This window comes from Phocoena sinus, chromosome 1 (assembly GCF_008692025.1).
Source record: "Phocoena sinus isolate mPhoSin1 chromosome 1, mPhoSin1.pri, whole genome shotgun sequence".
NCBI lineage: Eukaryota > Metazoa > Chordata > Mammalia > Artiodactyla > Phocoenidae > Phocoena > Phocoena sinus.
In genome coordinates this window covers 141904254-141925333 of record NC_045763.1, presented here as the reverse complement: position 1 = coordinate 141925333, position 21080 = coordinate 141904254, and the positions used below count along the sequence as shown (strand labels likewise).

General features: G+C 37.6%; 1 protein-coding gene across 1 annotated transcript in view; it reads right to left on the bottom strand.

The window, feature by feature from the left end:
• The window catches only part of HMCN1 (hemicentin 1), a 521707-nt gene that overhangs the window by 10639 nt on the left and 489988 nt on the right, over positions 1 to 21080 (bottom strand). The window contains exons 102-105 of the mRNA XM_032606174.1: positions 18645 to 18770; positions 10318 to 10446; positions 8050 to 8400; positions 4336 to 4455 (exon numbers count right to left, since the gene is read on the bottom strand). Coding sequence (XP_032462065.1) covers positions 4336 to 4455; positions 8050 to 8400; positions 10318 to 10446; positions 18645 to 18770 — 726 coding nt within the window. The remainder of the gene's footprint in view (positions 1 to 4335; positions 4456 to 8049; positions 8401 to 10317; positions 10447 to 18644; positions 18771 to 21080) is intronic.

Sequence of the window (21080 nt, the reverse complement as noted above, 5' to 3'; positions counted from 1 at the left end):
GAATTATGGTTTTCTCAGGGTATATGCCCAGTAGTGGGATTGCTGGGTCGTATGGTAGTTCTATTTGTAATGTCTTTGGATGTAGACTATCTTTTTTGGTAAGTTCCAGTCTTTTTTTAAATCAGTGGTTGTTGAGCAGTTAGTTGTGATTTTGTTGTGCTTTTGAGAGGATGTGAGCTCAAGATCCATCTACTCCACCATCTTGTCCAGAAATGCCATTTGCATTTCTGTGTCAAAAATGATCATTTTTAGATTTGGTTCCAAATACCATTTCTTAAGGAAATGATATACAATGTAATTAGTTTCTTTAAACTTAACAGTAGTCTGTACAAAGTCAAAAGATATTAAGCTAGAATGATATGGAGTAAATCACTTACTTGACTTTTTAGTTACTTAGATGTGCTGATAATGACATAATGTGCTTTCTATTACTCGTTTTATATTAGGACTAGTTTTCCTCCAGGAATGGAACAGAGTGAAACATGTTTTATTTCAGTTAAATCTTGCCTTTTGTCTCTGTAAACCAATTTCTAATTATGATTTTATCTGCCAGTAGTGCTCCATCTCCTTGACAAAATGAGATTGTCTCAGAATGAAGTGAAAAGCCCTTTAGGAAAATGTGAAAGAAATTCAATTAACCTTATCTTCTTTTCTCTCCATAAAAAAAATTCCCTGCCCATCCATACTCCAAATTTCATTTTAGCTTTAATTTTTAGAGTGAACTCATGCAGAAACGTGGAGGCCAGTGGGCTGCTAGGGTCCATGCAAATGGTGATTGGAGGCCAGAATCTGGACACACGTCCAAGCATAATAAGAAGAGCTACCTTATCACAGATTTTCATTGGCTGAAAATAAATCTATCAGAGATATGAGGATCTAATATACAAAGTGTTTTTCTCTAGCTCCATAATAATGTACACTTCCTATAGAAGAGCTTTCATAAAGTATTTGAGCTTTGGGGAAGGTAGCCCTCCTTTGTCTTCTGTCTACTGCTATCTCCTCAGGAGTAAGTATCCTGTAGGCATTCACTCTAGTCACTCTGTTCATTCACTTTACTCATTGGTCTTAAAAAAAGAAGCTAGAAAAGATGGAGAAATCAGACTGTCTTCTGTTAACTGACAGTGTGGTGATGTCTGGTTTTTATAAAATATTATTAGAAAATTATTATGATAAAAATTAAAGTATAGGGATTTCATAACATAAATATTATTGCTACAAGAAAAGAATACCAAGATGAGCTGAAAAACTTTCACAATAATAGCTTTAGAACATATGAATGCATTTAACCAAGTGCTCTGGATACATTAAAAAAGTAGTTTAGGATAAGCATACTTGAAACATTTGTCTTATAGAGGGTGTAGAGTAATTCAGATTCTTGACAAACATTATGAATTGCTTCTTAAAAACTTGGATAGATTAGAACACTCATTTCGAATGCAATGCCAACATGTAGTGTTCTTACAGTTTTAGAATTAGATTAATGGTGCTTAAAATTAGCATACGGATTTTTTAGTTTCTCCTCTCTGCTTCTGGGGCAAATTATAATTGGTCATGTTTTTTGTTTTTCATTTTGCAGTCTGGTGACTTCCACTTTAGACTAGTTTTTGTCCTCATTCAATGTCAAATTCACTTTAATATCCCTTTTATTACTGACGTTTCTATCACTAATGTATAAAGATTCAAAAATTTATCTGTGAATGAAAAGTAGCATTTTGTTCCTCATAAATGCCTCAAACACTTTCTAAAGCTATAAAGACTCCAAGTTATTCTTTAGAGTAACGACTTCCTTAAAGGTCATAATTGTGGTCTCTGATGTCTTTTCTTAGACAACTTTTTAAAAAATTAATTAATTATTGGCTGCATTGGGTCTTCGTTGCTGCGTGCAGGCTTTCTCTAGTTGCGGCGAATGGGGGCTACTCTTCATTGTGGTGCACGGGCTTCTCATTGCAGTGGCTTCTCTTGTCACAGAACACGGGCTCTAGGCACGCGGGCTTTAGTAGGTGTGGCACGTGGGCTCAGCAGCTGTGGCTCTCGGGCTCTAGAGCACAGGCTCAGTAGTTGTGGCACACGGGCTTAGTTGCTCCATAGCATGTCGTATCCTCCTGGACCAGGAATCGAACCCATATCCCCTGCATTGGCAGGCAGATTCTTAACCACTGTGCCATCAGGGAAGTCCCTCATGTCTGTTTTTAAAACCACAAAAATATGTAACTCATTTAAATTGCAAACATTTAAAATGACACCTGTTTCTGATTTGTGCACATCATTTTACACTCTCTGGAGTACAAGTGAAAGCTGAAAAATGTTTTGAACTGAAGGAGTGACAAGGGCAACGAACTAAAAAACAAACTGGAATAATTTACAGGAGAAAAAATCCTCTAATGAGAATATGACATAATATAACCCTTAAAAATCTGGCTAAAGGGGCTTCCCTGGTGGCGCAGTGGTTAGGAATCCACCTGCCAATGCAGGGGACATGGGTTCGAGCCCCAGTCCGGGAAGATCCCACATGCTGTGGAGCAAATAAGCCCGTGTGCCACAACTACTGAGCCCGTGTGCCACAACTACTGAAGCCCACATGCCAAGAGCCCATGCTCCATAACAAGAGAAGCCACTGCAATGAGAAGCCCGTGCACCACAATGAAGAGTAGCCCCCACTTGCCACAACTAGAGAAAGCCCACGCGTGGCAACAAAGATCCAATGCAGCCAAAAATAAATAAATAAAATAAATAAATAAATAAATAAATAAATATAAAAAAATCTAGCTAAGGAGTTTGCAGTCTGGCTGGTTATTCCAAATGCTTAGTATCTACCCCCTTCCTTCCTTGGTGCCTGGTGCACCTGCTGGGAGTGTAATGTTAGTGTTGTGCACTGCCACCTCTTCAGAAGGATTCTTGGGTTGAAGAGCTGGAGAAGTTATAAAATATGGACAATGTAAGTGCTCTAATCTCTGTCTGCTCCCACAATACAATGACCCTGGTGTTCACAGCATCACAGGAGAGACAAAGGACCATTCCTGACATTGTGAGATCTGTGATCAAGTCCTACCCTTGCTCTTGATGGTTCTAGGACATTGAGACTCACATAACCACTCTGAGAATTAGTTTTATCATCTGTAGAATGGGTACAAATTATTGTTCTTGAAAAAACTATACTGCTGATTAAAGTGAGATAATAGTTGTTTTGGAAAAACATAAAACTATAATGTACATATGTTCTTCCAGTATTTCAAAACTTAGTAAGATGTTCCTCAAAGGGTAAGTTCTTCATAAATGTTTCAGTGATGGATGGGAGTAAAGGTTATTATTGAGTTCATTTTCCTTCTCCAGCCCACAGGATCAGTGGGGGCTCTCAGGGAGTGTGATGGGTGAATGGGTTGAGTAAGCGTGTGGAAGCTCATGGTAACTCAGGTGAAGCCATTGTGCATCCTGGTCTTGGCTTCTGGAACACATTTCCATGAGCTGCATCCTAGCAAGTCTTTTGTGAAGGGAAGTCTTTTATACATGACAGAAACTAATAAAATTCAGAGGCTTATTAAGACCTATATAATATTCTTAGATTTTGTCCGTGGAATTGAGGTGGTTTCTTAGAAGATTTTAACTATTTATACAAGTTCATATTCTTTTGATCAAGAACACGTTACAACATACTAAACCTCATCAATACACAATGCTCCTTTCACATTTCTGTTTAACAATTTTGCTATTGAGATTGATTTTTTCTACCATCACTACACATTATCTAAAACAGTTATAACACCTACAGCCTTGTATGTTGATTATGCACTTATTTGCATGTCTGTCTCCACTAGACTCTAAGATCATAAAGGGAAGAGAGTGTACATTATTCATCTGTTTTAACCTCCTGCATCCTGCAACTCTGTCACATGATTGTTACTCATCATTTGACTCAAAGAATGAGTGGATTAATCAATTACCCACTGATCACTAAGACAAAGTATAAAATAATACCTAATACTGAGGTACATTTACTGAGCACTCTTCTCATTTCTCCTTTCTTAGCTGAACTGTGAAAACATGTTTGAAGAGGTCTATTTCCATTTAGTTTTAAATATATATATATATATGATATGAAGTGGCTTAGGCATTCTTGCTCCTTCTAGTAAGACCATACCAAAAGTGTTTCTCAACTCTTCCTTTGCTTAATTGCTTTCTCCTGCTTGCAAAAGCAAGGATTATAGATAAGTCTGACCCATGGGAATGTGAGAGGAGAGGAAGCAACTAGAAGAAAAATTATTCAAAAAAAGAGACATTTCTCACACTATATTCATTTTACGTTAAGTTGTAGCAATAAATGTCCCAACGTTTTCTCACCTTGACATGTCTTTCCATTGAGCATGAGTTGATAGCCAGGCGGGCAGATACACTGATAGCTCCCAAAGGTATTTTTACACTCATGCTGGCAGGTGTCTCTATTTTCACATTCATCAATATCTGTGCAGAAAAAAAGCAGTGTGTATAACGATGCAAAGCAAAGGCAGAAACTGTGGCAGAATCAACTATAAACAAGTTGTTGACATAAAACAGAAAACTTGATTTTATACTTGTGCTTAAAAATGTTCAAAGCTGTTTCATATCAGTATATTTTTAATGGAGTACAATATAAACTGTCCTGTATTATAAAATATGAACATCTCTTCTGTGTATAAGCATATATGAGCTGAAGCCCCAAACTGGGCAACTGCAGTATTAGTTAAGTAATTAAGATTGGAATGACAGATGAAACAGACCTGTACAGGATCCTAAACCACCAAGGTACTAAACTCTTGACAACACAGTAGAATTTACCTAAAAAATAAAGTTTCTATTGAGATTAATTGGGAAAAGAAATACTCATTTCTATTTTGTTTAAAGTTTAGTGGCCTCTCTCTCTCCAACAGCCATCCTATAGCTTTCCCATATGCAGATATCATTAAGTGGAGGCGGTTTTATCTTTGTGATAGGAATATTCATCCAACTTCATACAACTGTAAAGTACTAATGGCAACTAGATATACATATAGTTGCTATATTACTTTGGGCCAGCCACTTAACTTCTCAGGATCTCAGTTGATTCTTCTGCCAACAGGAGTCACTGATACAATCTCCCTACTTCACAGGCTTGTTGGAAGGTTCAAACACGTAATATATGAAAAACATTTTATAAATTATAAAGAGCTAAGCTACCTGCTATTACTAAACAAAGTCAAGAAAACAGCAATAAAAAGAGTGGGAATAGATAGTAAAAAAATTAATTGATATTTGCTTTCAGAATCAGGGATGGGATTTGAGAGGCCTCAGATTTCTTGTCTCAGTTGTGTTTTGCCTAATATTAAAATGTGCCAACCAGTGTTAGAAGGAAGAGAATGTGGTATGAAATGGAAGCAGGAGTGCTCAGGGCTGGAAGTAAAGGGAAGACAAAGTGAAACCCTGGAGATGGCTCAGCAGAAGGACCTGTTCATTGTGCATATGCTCAGACGATAATTGCAATGACTCAAAATCTGTTAATGACAAACGCTCATCCAATATTTGTCATTGTTTTTGCCCCAGTTTGGTTAACCAAAGCACTCACTGGAGAACTTTTGATATATTTTTACTTTTCCCCTTTATAATCGGCTTTAACCTAAGATAACAACAGAAATGTAAATGACATTGAACTCCAAGTAGTAGACATCACACTTTCCAGAGTATGAATTTTAAAGTGGCCCCAAGTGTGATTTTGGTGTTCAGAAGCAATGCAACGTTTGTTTTCCCTATTAAGCTTTGGAATCAATTCCCTAAAAAGCTAAATCTTAGCCCAAGTCTAACAAAATTCCATGGTGTTAATCTGAATCCTTTGTAAACTGTCTATCCTAGATGGTTAATTAAAGGCATTTGGTGTTTACTGCAGGTTGCTTATTACATAATTCCAAAGCTGTCTGCAATCTTAGTGTAAATTTCTTTATTAGTACCAACGCCAGAAAATACTCACCATATTTTAAGAAATATTTCTAAATATCTTAGTCTATTTATTGCCCCCAAATAAAACTTAAATATACAGTCATAGACTAGTTATAGAAATTTACTTTAGAGTCTCCATGATTGGTCCTCACTCTGAAATAGTAGCTGCCTCACATAGTAGATGGTTTTGGGAAGGTAATTCATATAAACATATTAGTGTAATATAAACACAAAGGCACAGAAAACATTCATAAGACTCTACTGTGATGAAACTACAGGGCACAGATTGTGATAAAGAAATGGAGAACTGGTTATTAATCAGGGACTCTTTCTTCAAATGGCTTGGACCTTCAGATGATCTAGAAATCAACTAGATGGTATATGGTGTGGGAAATACCGTTTCACTCATTTATCAGAGCATAAACAAGGATTTTTGGAGCAGGAGAGTAAAGGTAGAAGAGAAGAGTTGTCTAAGACGAAGGCAGAGAATGGAATGTTAATAGGATATGAAAACCCTTCAGTGGGAATGATTATTTAGAAGAAACATTGAAAGACAAAATGTCAGATGTTAATTCTGTCAATAAAATAGCGAAAAGTTTCACTAACAGAGGTAAAAATTGGCATGAAAAATTACCAAAATTACCAATGGAAAAAACCCAATAAGAATGGTTTGGAGCAGGCTGAGAGCAATGTTTGACATACTCCCAAGGACAGTGGAGTCCACAGGTTTAGTAATTAAGTAGTGTTTGACCATATGGGGCAAAATGTTGAGAGTTGTTAATGAACCCATGAATGTTTCAAGTTCAAGGAGTAAAAGAAACTAGCACTGTCCACAGTTCTAGGAAGCTGATCACAGGGAGGAGATTCCATGTGCATCATATTACACTTTAGGTACTTCAAGACAGCCAGACAGAAAAGTTCTGGGAACATCTGGGCCTAGAGACTAAAGGTTAAAGAGTAAGGATCCAGAGGGTCTGAAGGTCCAGCTGAGTGGAGATAATGTGAGAAGCTGAGTCCGCCTAAGAGTGACTAAGGAATCATGTCTAAGAAGGTAACGATGCAGGAACAGGGCTTGGAGAAGGGTAGAAAAAGATATGACAAAAACTGAAGTCAGAAGATATTTCTTTTAAATATCTAAAAAATGTTTAACAGAGCATATCTGGGAGAGAATAAGCAACGTGTGGAATGCTTAAGAAAAATTCAAGAACGTGAGGTTAGCATAGGTCTTCAAATTTAAACAGAATTTCCTTCTTCCCTCCCCTCTTGCCTCCCTCCTCCCTTTCTTCTTTGGTTTCTCATTTCTTCTAACAAACTGTGGGGCTAATTTGTGTTTGCTAATTCCCCTTGGTGCATAGCTCAGTGACATGCAAACTGTGGCTACTCACAGAAAATTGAATTAAATGAATGACAGATGGAATTGTTTGCAACTTAACTGAAGACAAGGTCTCAATTCTTGAGTTGGAAATTACACTTCACTTTTGCAAACAAATTAAATTACAGACTTGAGTTTAGGTAAAGATACTGAAAGCACATATGTTAGAACAATGGAAACAAGTTAGTTTTGTCCTGGCTTACATTGTCTTTTCAGTGACTTACATATATACAAAATAATTGAACTGAGAGGTTCCATGGGGAGTGGGTAACAACAGGGCAGTGCTGGTTGCAGACAGAACAAGCAGTCGACACAGTAGCTGAGAGTTTCACTTTTAACCCACTGCTTTGGCATCCATCAGATAAAGCCATAATCTGATAGTATTATATTATGGTGGCAATATGCATATTCTTTTTTTAAGAACCATATCCTGGATGCCACTGAATTTTGTTTCTATATAGCATTAAATTTAGTAACACTTTCAGGGGTGATCAAAAAAGAGAAACTGCCAATACAAAACAATAAATTATCAGAATGTACACATGTAAATACATCATTTGATAAAACTGGTAATAGTTTTAGGTGCCAGAGTAAATGTCTTGAAACTTGGGTCATCCCAGATTTGAGATCAGATGTAGTTCACTACACCCAAACTCTCACAGGTGCTGTATATATGCTTAGACTCTGGTCCGTTAAGTGAGCCCACAGAAAGGAAATGGAATATGGCTGACATTTACCTATACATGTGTCATGGCTCGCCTCAGAGCCTTCAGGGCAAGTTTTTCTAATAGTCCTTCTAGTCCTGGAGAGAGACGTTCTGCTGTTCCTATACTCTGAGTAGGAGCTGTAGAGATGTGAGTACTGTCTGTAATGCTGTTGAGGTTGATAGTTGTTTCTCATGGGGGAGAACCGTGCAAGGTTATAGCTATTGTACTGAGTGCCATAATTTGGCAGCCTCTCCAATCCAGCGCAAGATTTCCCGTCCCCTAATAAATGTTGTCCTGGTGGACAGATACACTTGAAGCTGCCGGGGGTGTTGGAGCACTGATATGCACAAGGCTTAGGCACTTGTTCACATTCATTAATGTCTGCTCGTGTGCCATGATACATAAAAAAGAGAAAAAAAAACATACACACATATACACACAGAAAACACAGGAATAAAGAATCAGTCTGTGAAACAAACTGAAGACATTATGTTACCCTCCAAAGTAGGGAATACAGTAATTTCTCAGCTGTTGTGAACTTTTGAAAAAGCTTTCATCATTCAGCTATGAATAAATAGAAAGATTCTATGACTGTCCCTGAAGATTGTTTTACATGTACAGTAGAATCATATAGGGTCATAATGGAAAATGTGGTCTTGAATCCAGAAAAACTAGAGTTCAAAGCTAACATATAGATCTTAATTTTGTTGGTGGAGTGAAGAATGCAGTCAGATCTCTAGTTCGCATTTAATTACAATATTGATCACTAGTGCTTCTAATCTTTCATATAATTACAAGTTTCAGATGCAAGAATGTACAATGTACACCTACAGTTTTATTTTCCTTTGTTTCTTTTGCATCAGTAATTATTAATGAATAATCATATCAAGCACATTTTCTTAAAAAAATTAAAAAGGAAATGAAGATACAGAATCATTCTTCCTAAGATAAACTCAAAGTTCAAAAATTAAAGTTATTTTTCTTTCTATTCCTAGGTCAACACAGAGTATGTACTCCTAACTCTTCTTGTAAATTGAAAAAGTGAATAAAGACCAGAGATCAAAACCAAATTCCTTAATTCATTACCACAGTGGCATGAAAGAAAACAATATGAATAAGTAGAATAAAAGTAGTAAATTGTGCTTTAAAAATTATTTTAGTAGGCAAAAGTTAAAATTAACATTTTAAATCTCTTTAAGGCAATGGCCCTACCTTCTTCACTGATTTATCCCCCAGCCCAATTTCTGACATTCAGCTTCAAGTCAAACTAGTGAACAAATAAACACATTTCATTCTGCTAGGTCACTGTAATGACTGATCAAAATGTTAAATTATATACAAATTACAATATCTAAATAGAAGACTAGCATGATATATATTCCTGCTATTAAAAAGTATTTATTTTAAAACCATTCATAATATTGATACTACGTTAAACATTTTCTATGTGCAAAGTACTATGCTAGGGACTACATAAAGATAGAACTAAGTCTTTATGGAAGAATTTGCTATAAAGAATTAAATAGACAACCAAGGCATCCAATTTTAAAAGTATTGATATGATAGCATGCAAACCAAAAGCTAGTATTTAAAAGCTCACACAGTTTTTTTCCTGCATATAAATGTAAATATTCTGAGGTGAAATATAATTTTAGAGGTCAGTTTCTTGATTGTAAATGTATTAATTAAAAAAAAAAGCATGTGGTTACCTTCTTATAGACATCTTCTACTATCGTTACCTGCCTTACTTTACATTCAACTATAACTAAGATGGAAACAAATAGGCAATTGGGAGAATTAAATGAGACTCTTAGCACAGGGAATGGCATATAGTATGCACTAAACATATGGTAGATAAAGTAATAACTATCAATTCACTTAAAATGTGTGTTCACATTTTAATCCTTCATAACTAAACCTTCATAGTACATACAGATATACTTCATATTCAAATAAAATGTATCTATGCAAACATTTACATCACATGCATAGAGAGATAATCAATGAGCTAATCTTCATAATTAAGTTGTCGTGGTAATTATACCACAGCCTCACTTTGATATGTACAGTGCATAGTAAGCACTCCGTAAGTAGTTATTATTATCACTTGAAAGTCAGTGTAAATTGAGCTCAATATGAAGTCTCTTAAGAAGTAATTCAACTTATGTAATGGACTCCTTAAACCAACTTACAAATCTAATTGTAGCAAGAAAGTATTTGAGGATAGAGTGGTCCTAACCAAGCTGGTAAAATAGTTACCCAGCCTTTATTACTCAATAAGAGTTCCTGTTAACTTACCCATACAGGGTCTTCCAATTCCTTGAGACCGGTAACCTCTTGGACATACACAACGATAGCTGCCTCTCGTATTCTCACATATTTGGTTATATCTGCACTGATGGGTCCCATCTCTACACTCATCAATATCTAGAGACATGGAGGGCAATAAAAAGCAATAACATTTCTTATTTCAAAACCTAAAGTCATTATATTTATTTATTTATTAACATCTTTATTGGAGTATAATTGCTTTACAATGTTGTTAGTTTCTGCTTTATAACAAAGTGAATCAGCTATATATATATACATATATCCCCATATCCCCTCCCTCTTGCATCTCCCTCCCAACTCTCCCTATCCCACCCCTCCAGGTGGTCACAAAGCACTGAGCTGATCTCCCTGTGCTATGCGGCAAGTCATTATATTTAAAATGAACATTTTAATTGCTTAGGATGTTGCATTTCTCGCCACGTGGTTGAGACCTGGAGTCAGAAGACCTGGGTTCAAGTCCCAGCTCTGCCACTTGTTAACGGGCCCCTTTTCCTCTTCTTGCGTCCTACTACGGGAAGAGTTTTCTTCTCAGCTTTCCCCCCTTCGCTATATCCCTCCTTTTTTGGCCATCCTATTTATACTAGTGACGCTAGTGAGCTTGCTGATGTGGACTTCCAGCAACATTTCCACATTGCTACTTATCCACAGTCCCATATTTCTAGCTGCTGGCTGCTCATCTCCATCGTCATGTTTTACTAGTACTTCAAACTCAGCATGTCTCCAGTATCTTATCACTACTCACTACTCCCTTATTTATAATAACAGTATTCTTTTATCCCCAGTCAACCTGGCTGCGAACCTCAGAGTTATCTTTAAACGTATTCTCTGTTTCCAAGATTGGGTAATTCTACTTTCTTCAAACAAACCCATATATATATCCCCACTTTCCATTTCCTCATTTAGCTATATTTTTGCTGTAGCTTCTTAAACATCTTCTGATACTTCAGCTTCTCTCATTTCTAATTAATCTTATACATAATTACAGGATCAATATTCTTAAAAATACTTAGTTACACATAACTGCATATGATGCTGTGAGTTGGCTACTATTCTTAGGAATTAAGAAAAATATTTACCTATATCCATATTGCTGAGGAGTCTTTGAAATCTGATAGTCCACACCCTCCCCATGTTTTTTTTAAGTATACTAAACTTCCATTTACCTCAACTATTATCAACAAGTGGTCAATACTCCCTCATTTACATCTGCACTCTCCCCTCACTCTTATATTATTTTGAAACAAATCCAAGACAGATTGTAACTTTATTAATAAATACTTCAGTAAGAAATTCTAAAAAGGTCCCATTTTTTAAAATGAGAAACTTACACTCAAATTTCTGTGTCATCTTAAGACTTGTTCAAGGTCAGATAGCTGTCAAGAAGGGAGGAAGAATTTTAACATGTTTTCTCTAAGTCCAGCTCTTTCCCCCTCATACAGGGCTATTTTTCTTTCCTTTTTCTACCACCTCCATCTATTAACATTCCATTCAAGACTATATTTAAATGTGATCACTTCTATGACACTGCTGATAGTCACTCCTATTAGATATGATCATTCTTTTGAGTACTCTGGTACAATTTTATTTGTACCTCTTTTATGGTATTTCATCCCAACTTGCATAATAGTTTTTTTTTTTTTTTCTTTTGGTGAGGGGAGTGGAGTTGCCCAATCTATCCCAGTTGATTGTTTAACTACATGAGAGCAGGAATGCTATAAGTTTCAGTTTTGTATATTGTGCAGCTCATAGTTCTGCTAACTATGGCAGACTGGTACAGAATAGGCACACAAAGAACAAATTTAGGGAGAAATATAATTTACTTTATTGCCTGGTTATTGATTTGACATTTAAAGAATATTTGGTTTTAAAATAATTATATTTTGAACTTTTTTTTAAAACATCTTTATTGGGGTATAATTGCTCTACAATGGTGTGTTAGTTTCTGCTTTATAACACAGTGAATCAGTTATACATATACATATGTTCCCATATCTCTACCCTCTTGCATCTCCCTCCCTCCCACCCTCCCTATCCCATCCCTCCAGGTGGTCACAAAGCACCTAGCTGATATCCCTGTGCTATGCGGCTGCTTCCCACTAGCTATCTACCTTACGTTTGGTAGTGTATATATGTCCATACCTCTCTCGCTTTATCACAGATCACCCTTCCCCCTCCCCATATCCTCAAGTCCGTTCTCCAGTAGGTCTGTGTCTTTATTCCTGTCTTACCCCTAGGCTCGTCATGACATTTTTTTCTTAAATTACATATATATGTGTTAGCATACGGTATTTGTCTTTCTCTTTCTGACTTACTTCACTCTGTATGACAGACTCTGGGTCTATCCACCTCATTACAAATGGCTTAATTTTGTTTCTTTTTATGGCTGAGTAATATTCCATTGTATATATGTGCCACCTCTTCTTTATCCATTCATCCGATGATGGGCACTTAGGTTGTTTCCATCTCCGGGCTATTTTAAGTAGAGCTGCAATGAACATTTTGGTACATGACTGTTTGAATTATGGTTTTCTCAGGGTATATGCCCAGTAGAGGGATTGCTGGGTCATATGGTAGTTCTATTTGTAGTTTTTTAAGGAACCTCCATACTGTTCTCCATAGTGGCTGTACCAATTCACGTTCCCACCAGTAGTGCAGGAGTGTTCCCTTTTCTCCACACCCTCTCCAGCATTTATTGTTTCTAGATTTTTTGATGATGGCCATTCTGACTGGTGTGAGATGATATCTCATTGTAGTTTTGATTTGCATTTCTCTAATGACAAATGATGTTGAGCATTCTTTCATGTGTTTGTTGGCAGTCTGTATATCTTCTTTGGAGAAATGTCTATTTAGGTCTTCTGCCCATTTTTGGATTGGGTTGTTTGTTTTTTTGTTATTGAGCTGCATGAGCTGCTTGTAAGTTTTGCACATTAATCCTTTGTCAGTTGCTTCATTTGCAAATATGTTCTCCCATTCTGAGGGCTGTCTTTTTGTCTTGTTTATGGTTTCCTTTGCTGTGCAAAAGCTTTGAAGTTTCATTAGGACCCATTTGTTTATTTTTGTTTTTATTTCCATTTCTCTAAGAGGCGGGTCAAAAAGGATCTTGCTGTGATTTATGTCATAGAGTGTTCTGCCTATGTTTACCTCTAAGAGTTTAATAGTTTCTGGCCTTACATTTAGGTCTTTAATCCATTTTGTGCTTATTTTTGTGTATGGTGTTAGGAAGTGATCTAATCTCATACTTTTATATGTACCTGTCCAGTGTTCCCAGCACCACTTATTGAAGAGACTGTCCTTTCTCCACTGTACATTCCTGCCTCCTTTATCAAAGATAAGGTGACCATATGTGCGTGGGTTTATCTCTGGGCTTTCTATCCTGTTCCATTGATCTTTCTGTTTTTGTGCCAGTACCATACTGTCTTGATTACTGTAGCTTTGTAGTATAGTCTGAAGTCAGGGAGCCTGATTCCTCCAGCTCCGTTTTTCATTCTCAAGATTGCTTTAGCTATTCGGGGTCTGTTGTGTTTCCATACAAATTGTGAAATTTTTTGTTCTAGTTCTGTGAAAAATGCCAGTGGTAGTTTGATAGGGATTGCATTGAATCTGTAGATTGAGTTGGGTAGTAGAGTCATTTTCACAATGTTGATTCTTCCAATCCAAGAACATGGTATATCTCTCCATCTATTTGTATCATCTTTAATTTCTTTCATCAGTGTCTTATAATTTTCTGCATACAGGTCTTTTGTCTCCTTAGGTAGGTTTATTCCTAGATATTTTATTTTTTTTTGTTGCAATGGTAAATGGGAGTGTTTTCTTGATTTCACTTTCAGATTTTTCATCATTATTATACAGGAATGCAAGAGATTTCTGTGCATTAATTTTGTATCTGCAACTTTACCAAATTCATTGATTAACTCTAGTAGTTTTCTGGTAGCATCTTTGGGATTCTCTATGTAGAGCAGCATGTCACCTGCAAACAGTGACAGCTTTACTACTTCTTTTCCGATTTGGATTCCTTTTATTTCCTTTTCTTCTCTGATTGCTGTGGCTAAAACTTCCAAAACTATGTTGAATAAGAGTGGTGAGAGTGGGCAGCCTTGCCTTGTTCCTGATCTTAGTGGAAATGCTTTCAGTTTTTCACCATTGAGGATGATGTTGGCTGTGGGTTTGTCATATATGGCCTTTATTATGTTGAGGAAAGTTCCCTCTATGCCTGCTTTCTGCAGGGTATTATCATAAATGGGTGTTGAATTATGTTGAAAGCTTTCTCTGCATCTATTGAGATGATCATATGGTTTTTCTCCTTCAATTTGTTAATATGGTTTATCACAGTGATTTATTTGCGTATATTGAAGAATCCTTGCATTCTTGGGGTAAACCCCACTTGATCATGGTGTATGATCCTTTTAATGTGCTGTTGGATTCTGTTTGCTAGTATTCTGTTGAGGATTTTTGCATCTATGTTCATCCGTGATATTGGCCTGTAGTTTTCTTTCTTTGTGACATCCTCGTCTGGTTTTGGTATCAAGGTGATGGTGGCCTCGTAGAATGAATTTTGGAGTGTTCCTCCCTCTGCTATATTTTGGAAGAGTTTGAGAAGGATAGGTGTTAGCTCTTCTCTAAATGTTTGATAGAATTCGCCTGTGAAGCCATCTGGTCCTGGGCTTTTGTTTGTTGGAAGATTTTTAATCACAGTTTCAATTTCAGTGCTTGTGATTGGTCTGTTCATATTTTCTATTTCTTCCTGATTCAGTCTTGGCAAGTTGTGCATTTCTAAGAATTTGTCCATTTCTTCCAGGTTGTCCATTTTATTGGCATAGAGTTGCTTGTAGTAATCTCTCATGATCTTTTGTATTTCTGCAGTGTCAGGTGTTACTTCTCCTTTTCCATTTCTAATTCTATTGATTTGAGTGTTCTCCCTTTTTTTCTTGATGAGTCTGACTAATGGTTTATCAATTTTGTTTATCATCTCAAAGAACCATCTTTTAGTTTTATTGATCTTTGCTATCGTTTCCTTCATTTCTTTTTCATTTATTTCTGATCGGATTTTTATGATTTCTTTCCTTCTGCTAACTTTGGGTTCTTTTTTGTTCTTCTTTCTCTAATTGCTTTAGGTGCAAGGTTAGGTTGTTTATTCGAGATGTTTCCTGTTTCTTAAGGTAGGATTGTATTGCTATAAAGTTCCCTCTTAGAACTGCTTTTGCTGCATCCCATAGGTTTTGGGTCATTGTGTCTCCATTGTCATTTGTTTCTAGGTATTTTTTTTTTTTGCGGTACGCAGGCCTCTCACTGTCGTGGCCTCTCCCGTTGCGGAGCACAGACTCCAGACGCGCAGGCCCAGCGGCCATGGCCCACGGGCCCAGCCGCTCCGCGGCATGTGGGATCCTCCCGGACCGGGGCACGAACCCGCGTCCCCTGCATCGGCAGGCGGACTCCCAACCACTGCGCCACCAGGGAAGCCCCTCTAGGTATTTTTTAATTTCCCCTTTGATTTCTTCAGTGATCACTTCGTTATTAAGTAGTATATTGTTTAGCTCCATGTGTTTGTATTTTTTACAGATGTTTTCCTGTAATTGATATCTAGTCTTGTAGCGTTGTGGTTGGAAAAGATACTTGATACAATTTCAATTTTCTTAAATTTACCAATGCTTGATTTGTGACCCAAGATATGATCTATACTGGAGAATGTTCCATGAGCACTTGAGAAAAATGTGTATTCTGTTCTTTTTGCATGGAGTGTCCTATAAATATCAATTAAGTCCATCTTGTTTAATGTATCATTTAAAGCTTGTGTTTCCTTATTTATTTTCATTTTGGATGATCTGTCCATTGGTGAAAGGGGGGTGTTAAAGTCCCCTACTCTGAATGTGTTACTGTCAATTTCCCCTTTTATGGCTGTTAGTATTTGCCTTATGTATTGACGTGCTCCTATGTTGGGTGCATAAATATTTACAATTGTTATATCTTCCTCTTGGATCGATCCTTTGATCATTATGTAGTGTCCTTCTTCGTCTGTTCTAATAGTCTTTATTTTAAAATCTATTATGTCTGTTATGAGAATTGCTACTCCAGCTTTCTTTTGGTTTCCATTTGAATGGAATATCTTTTTCCATCTCTTTACTTTCAGTCTATATGTGTCTCTAGGTCTGAAGTGGGTCTCTTGTAGACAGCATATATATGGGTCTTGTTTTTGTATCCATTCAGCCAATCTGTGTCTTTTGGTGGGAGCACTTAGTCCATTTACATTTAAGGTAATTATTGATATGTATGTTCCTATTCCCATTTTCTAAATTGTTTTGGGTTCATTATTGTAGGTCTTTTCCTTCTCTTGTGTTTCTTGCCTAGAGAAGTTCCTTTAGCATTTGTTGTAAAGCTGGTTTGGTGGTGCTGAACTCTCTCAGCTTTTGCTTGTCTGTAAAGGTTTTAATTTCTCCATCAAATCTGAATGAGATCCTTGCTGGGTAGAGTAATCTTGGTTGCAGGTTTTTCTCCTTCATCACTTTCAATATATCCTGCCACTCCCTTCTGGCTTGTAGAGTTTCTGCTGAGAGATCAGCTGTTAACCGTATGCGGCGTCCCTTGTGTGTTAGTTGTTGTTTTTTCCTTGCTGCTTTTAATATGCTTTCTTTGTATTTAATTTTTGACAGTTTGATTAATATGTTTCTTGGCGTATTTCTCCTTGGATTTATCCTGTATGGGACTCTCTGTGCTTCCTGGACTTGATTAACTATTTCCTTTCTCATATTAGGGAAGTTTTCAACTATCATCTCTTCAAATATTTTCTCAGTCCCTTTCTTTTTCTCTTCTTCTTCTGGAACCCCTATAATTCAAATGTTGGTGTGTTTAATGTTGTCCCAGAGGTCTCTGAGACTGTCCTCAGTTCTTTTCAGTCTTTTTTCTTTATTCTGCTCTGCAGTAGTTATTTCCACTATTTTATCTTCCAGGTCATTTATCTGTTCTTCTGCCTCAGTTATTCTGCTATTGTTCCCTTCTAGAGTATTTTTAATTTCATTTATTGTGTTGTTCATCATTGTTTGTTTCATCTTTATTTCTTCTAGGTCCTTGTTAAATGCTTCTTGCATTTTGTCTATTCTATTTCTAAGATTTTGGATCATCTTTACTATCGTTATTCTGAATTCTTTTTCAGGTAGACTGCCTATTTCCTCTTCATTTGTTAGGTCTGGTGGGTTTTTATCTTGCTCCTTCATCTGCTGTGTGTTTTTCTGTCTTTTCATTTTGCTTACCTTACTGTGTTTGGGGTCTCCTTTTTGCAGGCTGCAGGTTCGTAGGTCCCATTGTTTTTGGTGTCTGTCCCCAGTGGCTAAGGTTGGTTCAGTGGGTTGTGTAGGCTTCTTGGTGGAGGGGACTAGTGTCTGTGTTCTGGTGGATGAGGCTGGATCTTGTCTTTCTGGTGGGCAGGTCCACCTGTGGTGGTGTGTTTTGGGCTGTCTGTGGACTTATTATGGTTTTAGGCAGCCTCTCTGCTAATGGGTGGGGTTGTGTTCCTGTTTTGCTAGTTGTTTGGCATAGGGTGTCCAGCACTGTAGCTTGCTGGTCATTGAGTGAAGCTGGGTGCTGGTGTTGAGATGGAGATCTCTCGGAGATTTTCAGCATTTGATATTATGTGGAGATGAGAGCTTTCTTGTGGACCAGTGTCCTGAAGTTGGCTCTCCCACCTCAGAGGCACAGCACTGACTCCTGGCTGCAGCACCAAGAGCCTTTCATCCACATGGCTCAGACTGGTATATAGTTCATTGAAGTTACAGCAACGCTGTGAGATGTTGGACCAGAAAGTCTCTGAGTGACTCAGTGAAGGTTTCCAACGCTTTCAGACACAGATGTCCCTGACCCGGGCTATCTTCAAAGAACCTATTGTTCCGGCTTTTGGAGGAGGTTGTGGGGAGGATGTGATGGCTGTTTTTTCTATTTTGAACTTTTAATAAATCTCTACAAACATAATTTTTTTCTTCATCCTTCCAACAAAATTCTTAATATATATTAGAAATTATATGACATAATATTAATGTATGTGGATATGAAACTATATAAACCAATTGTGTAACTGATGGGAGTTAAAATGGGCTAAGTCTCCCTGGTGAGCTTTCATTTCCTGGTATAGCCATGACCCTGGGACCCCAGAGCTCAACAATACTAGAAGTTGGGAGTAAAAAGCCTTTAGAAAAAGATATTTCCTTGTTAGATTGTATTTATTCTAATCACTTGTTTTAAGAATGAATGCCTTATTTGGCTTGTTGATGGTAAATGAATCACAGTAGCTGAGACAGCCAGACACTCACCAATGCAGGTTCCGTTTTCTGCCTTGGTCATTCCGTTTGGGCAAAGATCAATGCATTTATAGCCACCGCGGGTGTTCTTGCAGTGCTGATCTGGTCTGCATACATTCTGTCTACACTCATTTACATCTTGATGAGAGAACAAAGGTAATGCAGATTGAGAAAGTGATTTCTTCCGACTTTGCATAAAAATTATACCTTCAGATTTTAAGGATATCATAAACTAATATAGATGATTATATAATCATGGTGAAAGGTTAAAGTGTTTAAATCAAGTTATGTAACGCACTTTATTTTAAAATGTTACGATAAAAAAATATTACTTCACATAGCTGGTAGCCATACCAACCACTTCCTCCTCCTAGAAAAAGAAAAATTATATATTTATACATTATATATAAGTATATATATATAAATTATGATTTTGTGAAAAAATTGGTAACAAAATAGGGGAAATGTTAAAAAAAATGGTTATGTAATTAGAAAATGAAATCTGTAATGTACAGCATTTGCTTCCACTTTGTTTTTGCATGGATCACATACATGATGCATGGTATTACAATCTAGCCCAGGACACGGCACATGGATTAGATAAGGCACCATTAAGAAGTTACAAAGGGAGAGTGGAACCAAGATGGTGGAGTAGAAGGACGTGCTCTCACTGCCTCTTGTGAGAACACCAGAATCACAACTTGTTGCTGGATAATCATTGACAGGAAAACACTGGAACTCACCAAAAAAGATACCCCACATCCAAAGACAAAGGAGAAGCCACAATGAGACATTAGACGGTATGAGGGGCGCAATCACAGTAAAATCAAATCCCATAACTGCTGGTTGGGTAAGTCACACACTGGAGAACACTTATACCACAGAAGTCCACCCACTGGAGTTAAGGTTCTGAGCCCCATGTCAGACTTCCCAACTTGGGGGTCCGGCTACGGGAGGAGGAATTCCTAGAGAATCAGACTTTGAAGGCTACTGGGATTTGATTGCAGGACTTTGACAGAACTGGGGGAAACAGAGACTCCACTCTTGGAGGACACACACAACGTAGTGTGTGCATCGGGACCCAGGGGAAGGAGCAGTGACCACAGGGGAGAATGAATCAGACCTACCTGCTAGTGTTGGGAGGTATCCTGCAGAGGCGGGGGGTGGTTGTGGCTCACCGTGGGGACAGGACCCTGGCAGCAGAAGTTCTGGGAAGTATTCCTTGGCGTGAGCCCTCCCAGAGGCTGCCATTAGCCCCACCAAAGAGCCCAGGTAGGCTCCAGTGTTGGGTTGCCTCAGGCCAAACAACCAACAGGGAGGAACTCAGCCCCACCCATCAGCAGTCAAGTGGATTAAAGTTTCACTGAGCTCTGCCCACCAGAGCAACAGTCAGCTCTACCCACCATCAGTCCCTCCCATCAGGAAACTTGCATAAGCCTCTTAGTAGCCTCATCCACCAGAGGACAGACAGCAGAAGCAAGAAGAACTACAATCCTGCACCCTGTGGAACAAAAACCACATTCACAGAAAGACAGACAAGATGAAAAGGCAGAGGGTCATGTACCAGATGAAGGAACAAGATAAAACCCCAGAAAAACAACTATATGAAGTGCAGATAGGCAACCATCCAGAAAAAGAATGCAGAATAATGATAGTGAAGATGATCCAGGACCTCAGAAAAAGAATGGAGGCAAAGATTGAGAAGATGCAAGAAATGTTTAACAAAGATCTAGAAGAATTAAAAAACAAACAAACACAGATGAACAATACAATAACTGAAATGAAAGCTATACTAGAAGGAATCAATAGCAGAATAACTGAGGCAGAAGAACGGATAAGTGACCTGGAAGACAGAATGGTGGAATTCACTGCTGCGGAACACAATAAAGAAAAAAGAATGAAAAGAAATCAAGACAGCCTAAGAGACCTCTGGAACAACGTTAAACGCAACAATCTTTGCATTATAGGGGTCCCAGAAGGAGAAGAGAGAGAGAAAGGACCTGAGAAAATATTTGAAGAGATTATAGTCAAAAACTTCCCTAACATGGGAAAGGAAATAGCCACCCAAGTCCAGGAAGCACAGAGAGTCCCATACAGGATAAATGCAAGGAGAAACTCTCCGAGACATATAATAATCAAATTGGCAAAAATTAAAGACAAAGAAAAATTATTGAAAGCAGCAAGGGAAAAATGACAAATAACATACAAGGGAACTCCCATAAGGTTAACAGCTGATTTCTCAGCAGAAACTCTACAAGCCAGAAGGGAGTGGCATGATATACTTAAAGTGATGAAAGGGAAGAACCTGCAACCAAGATTACTCTACCCGGCAAGGATCTCATTCATATTTGATGGTGAAATCAAAAGCTTTACAGACAAACAAAAGCTAAATTATTCAGCACCACCAAACCAGCTCTACAACAAATGCTAAAGGAACTTCTCTCAGTA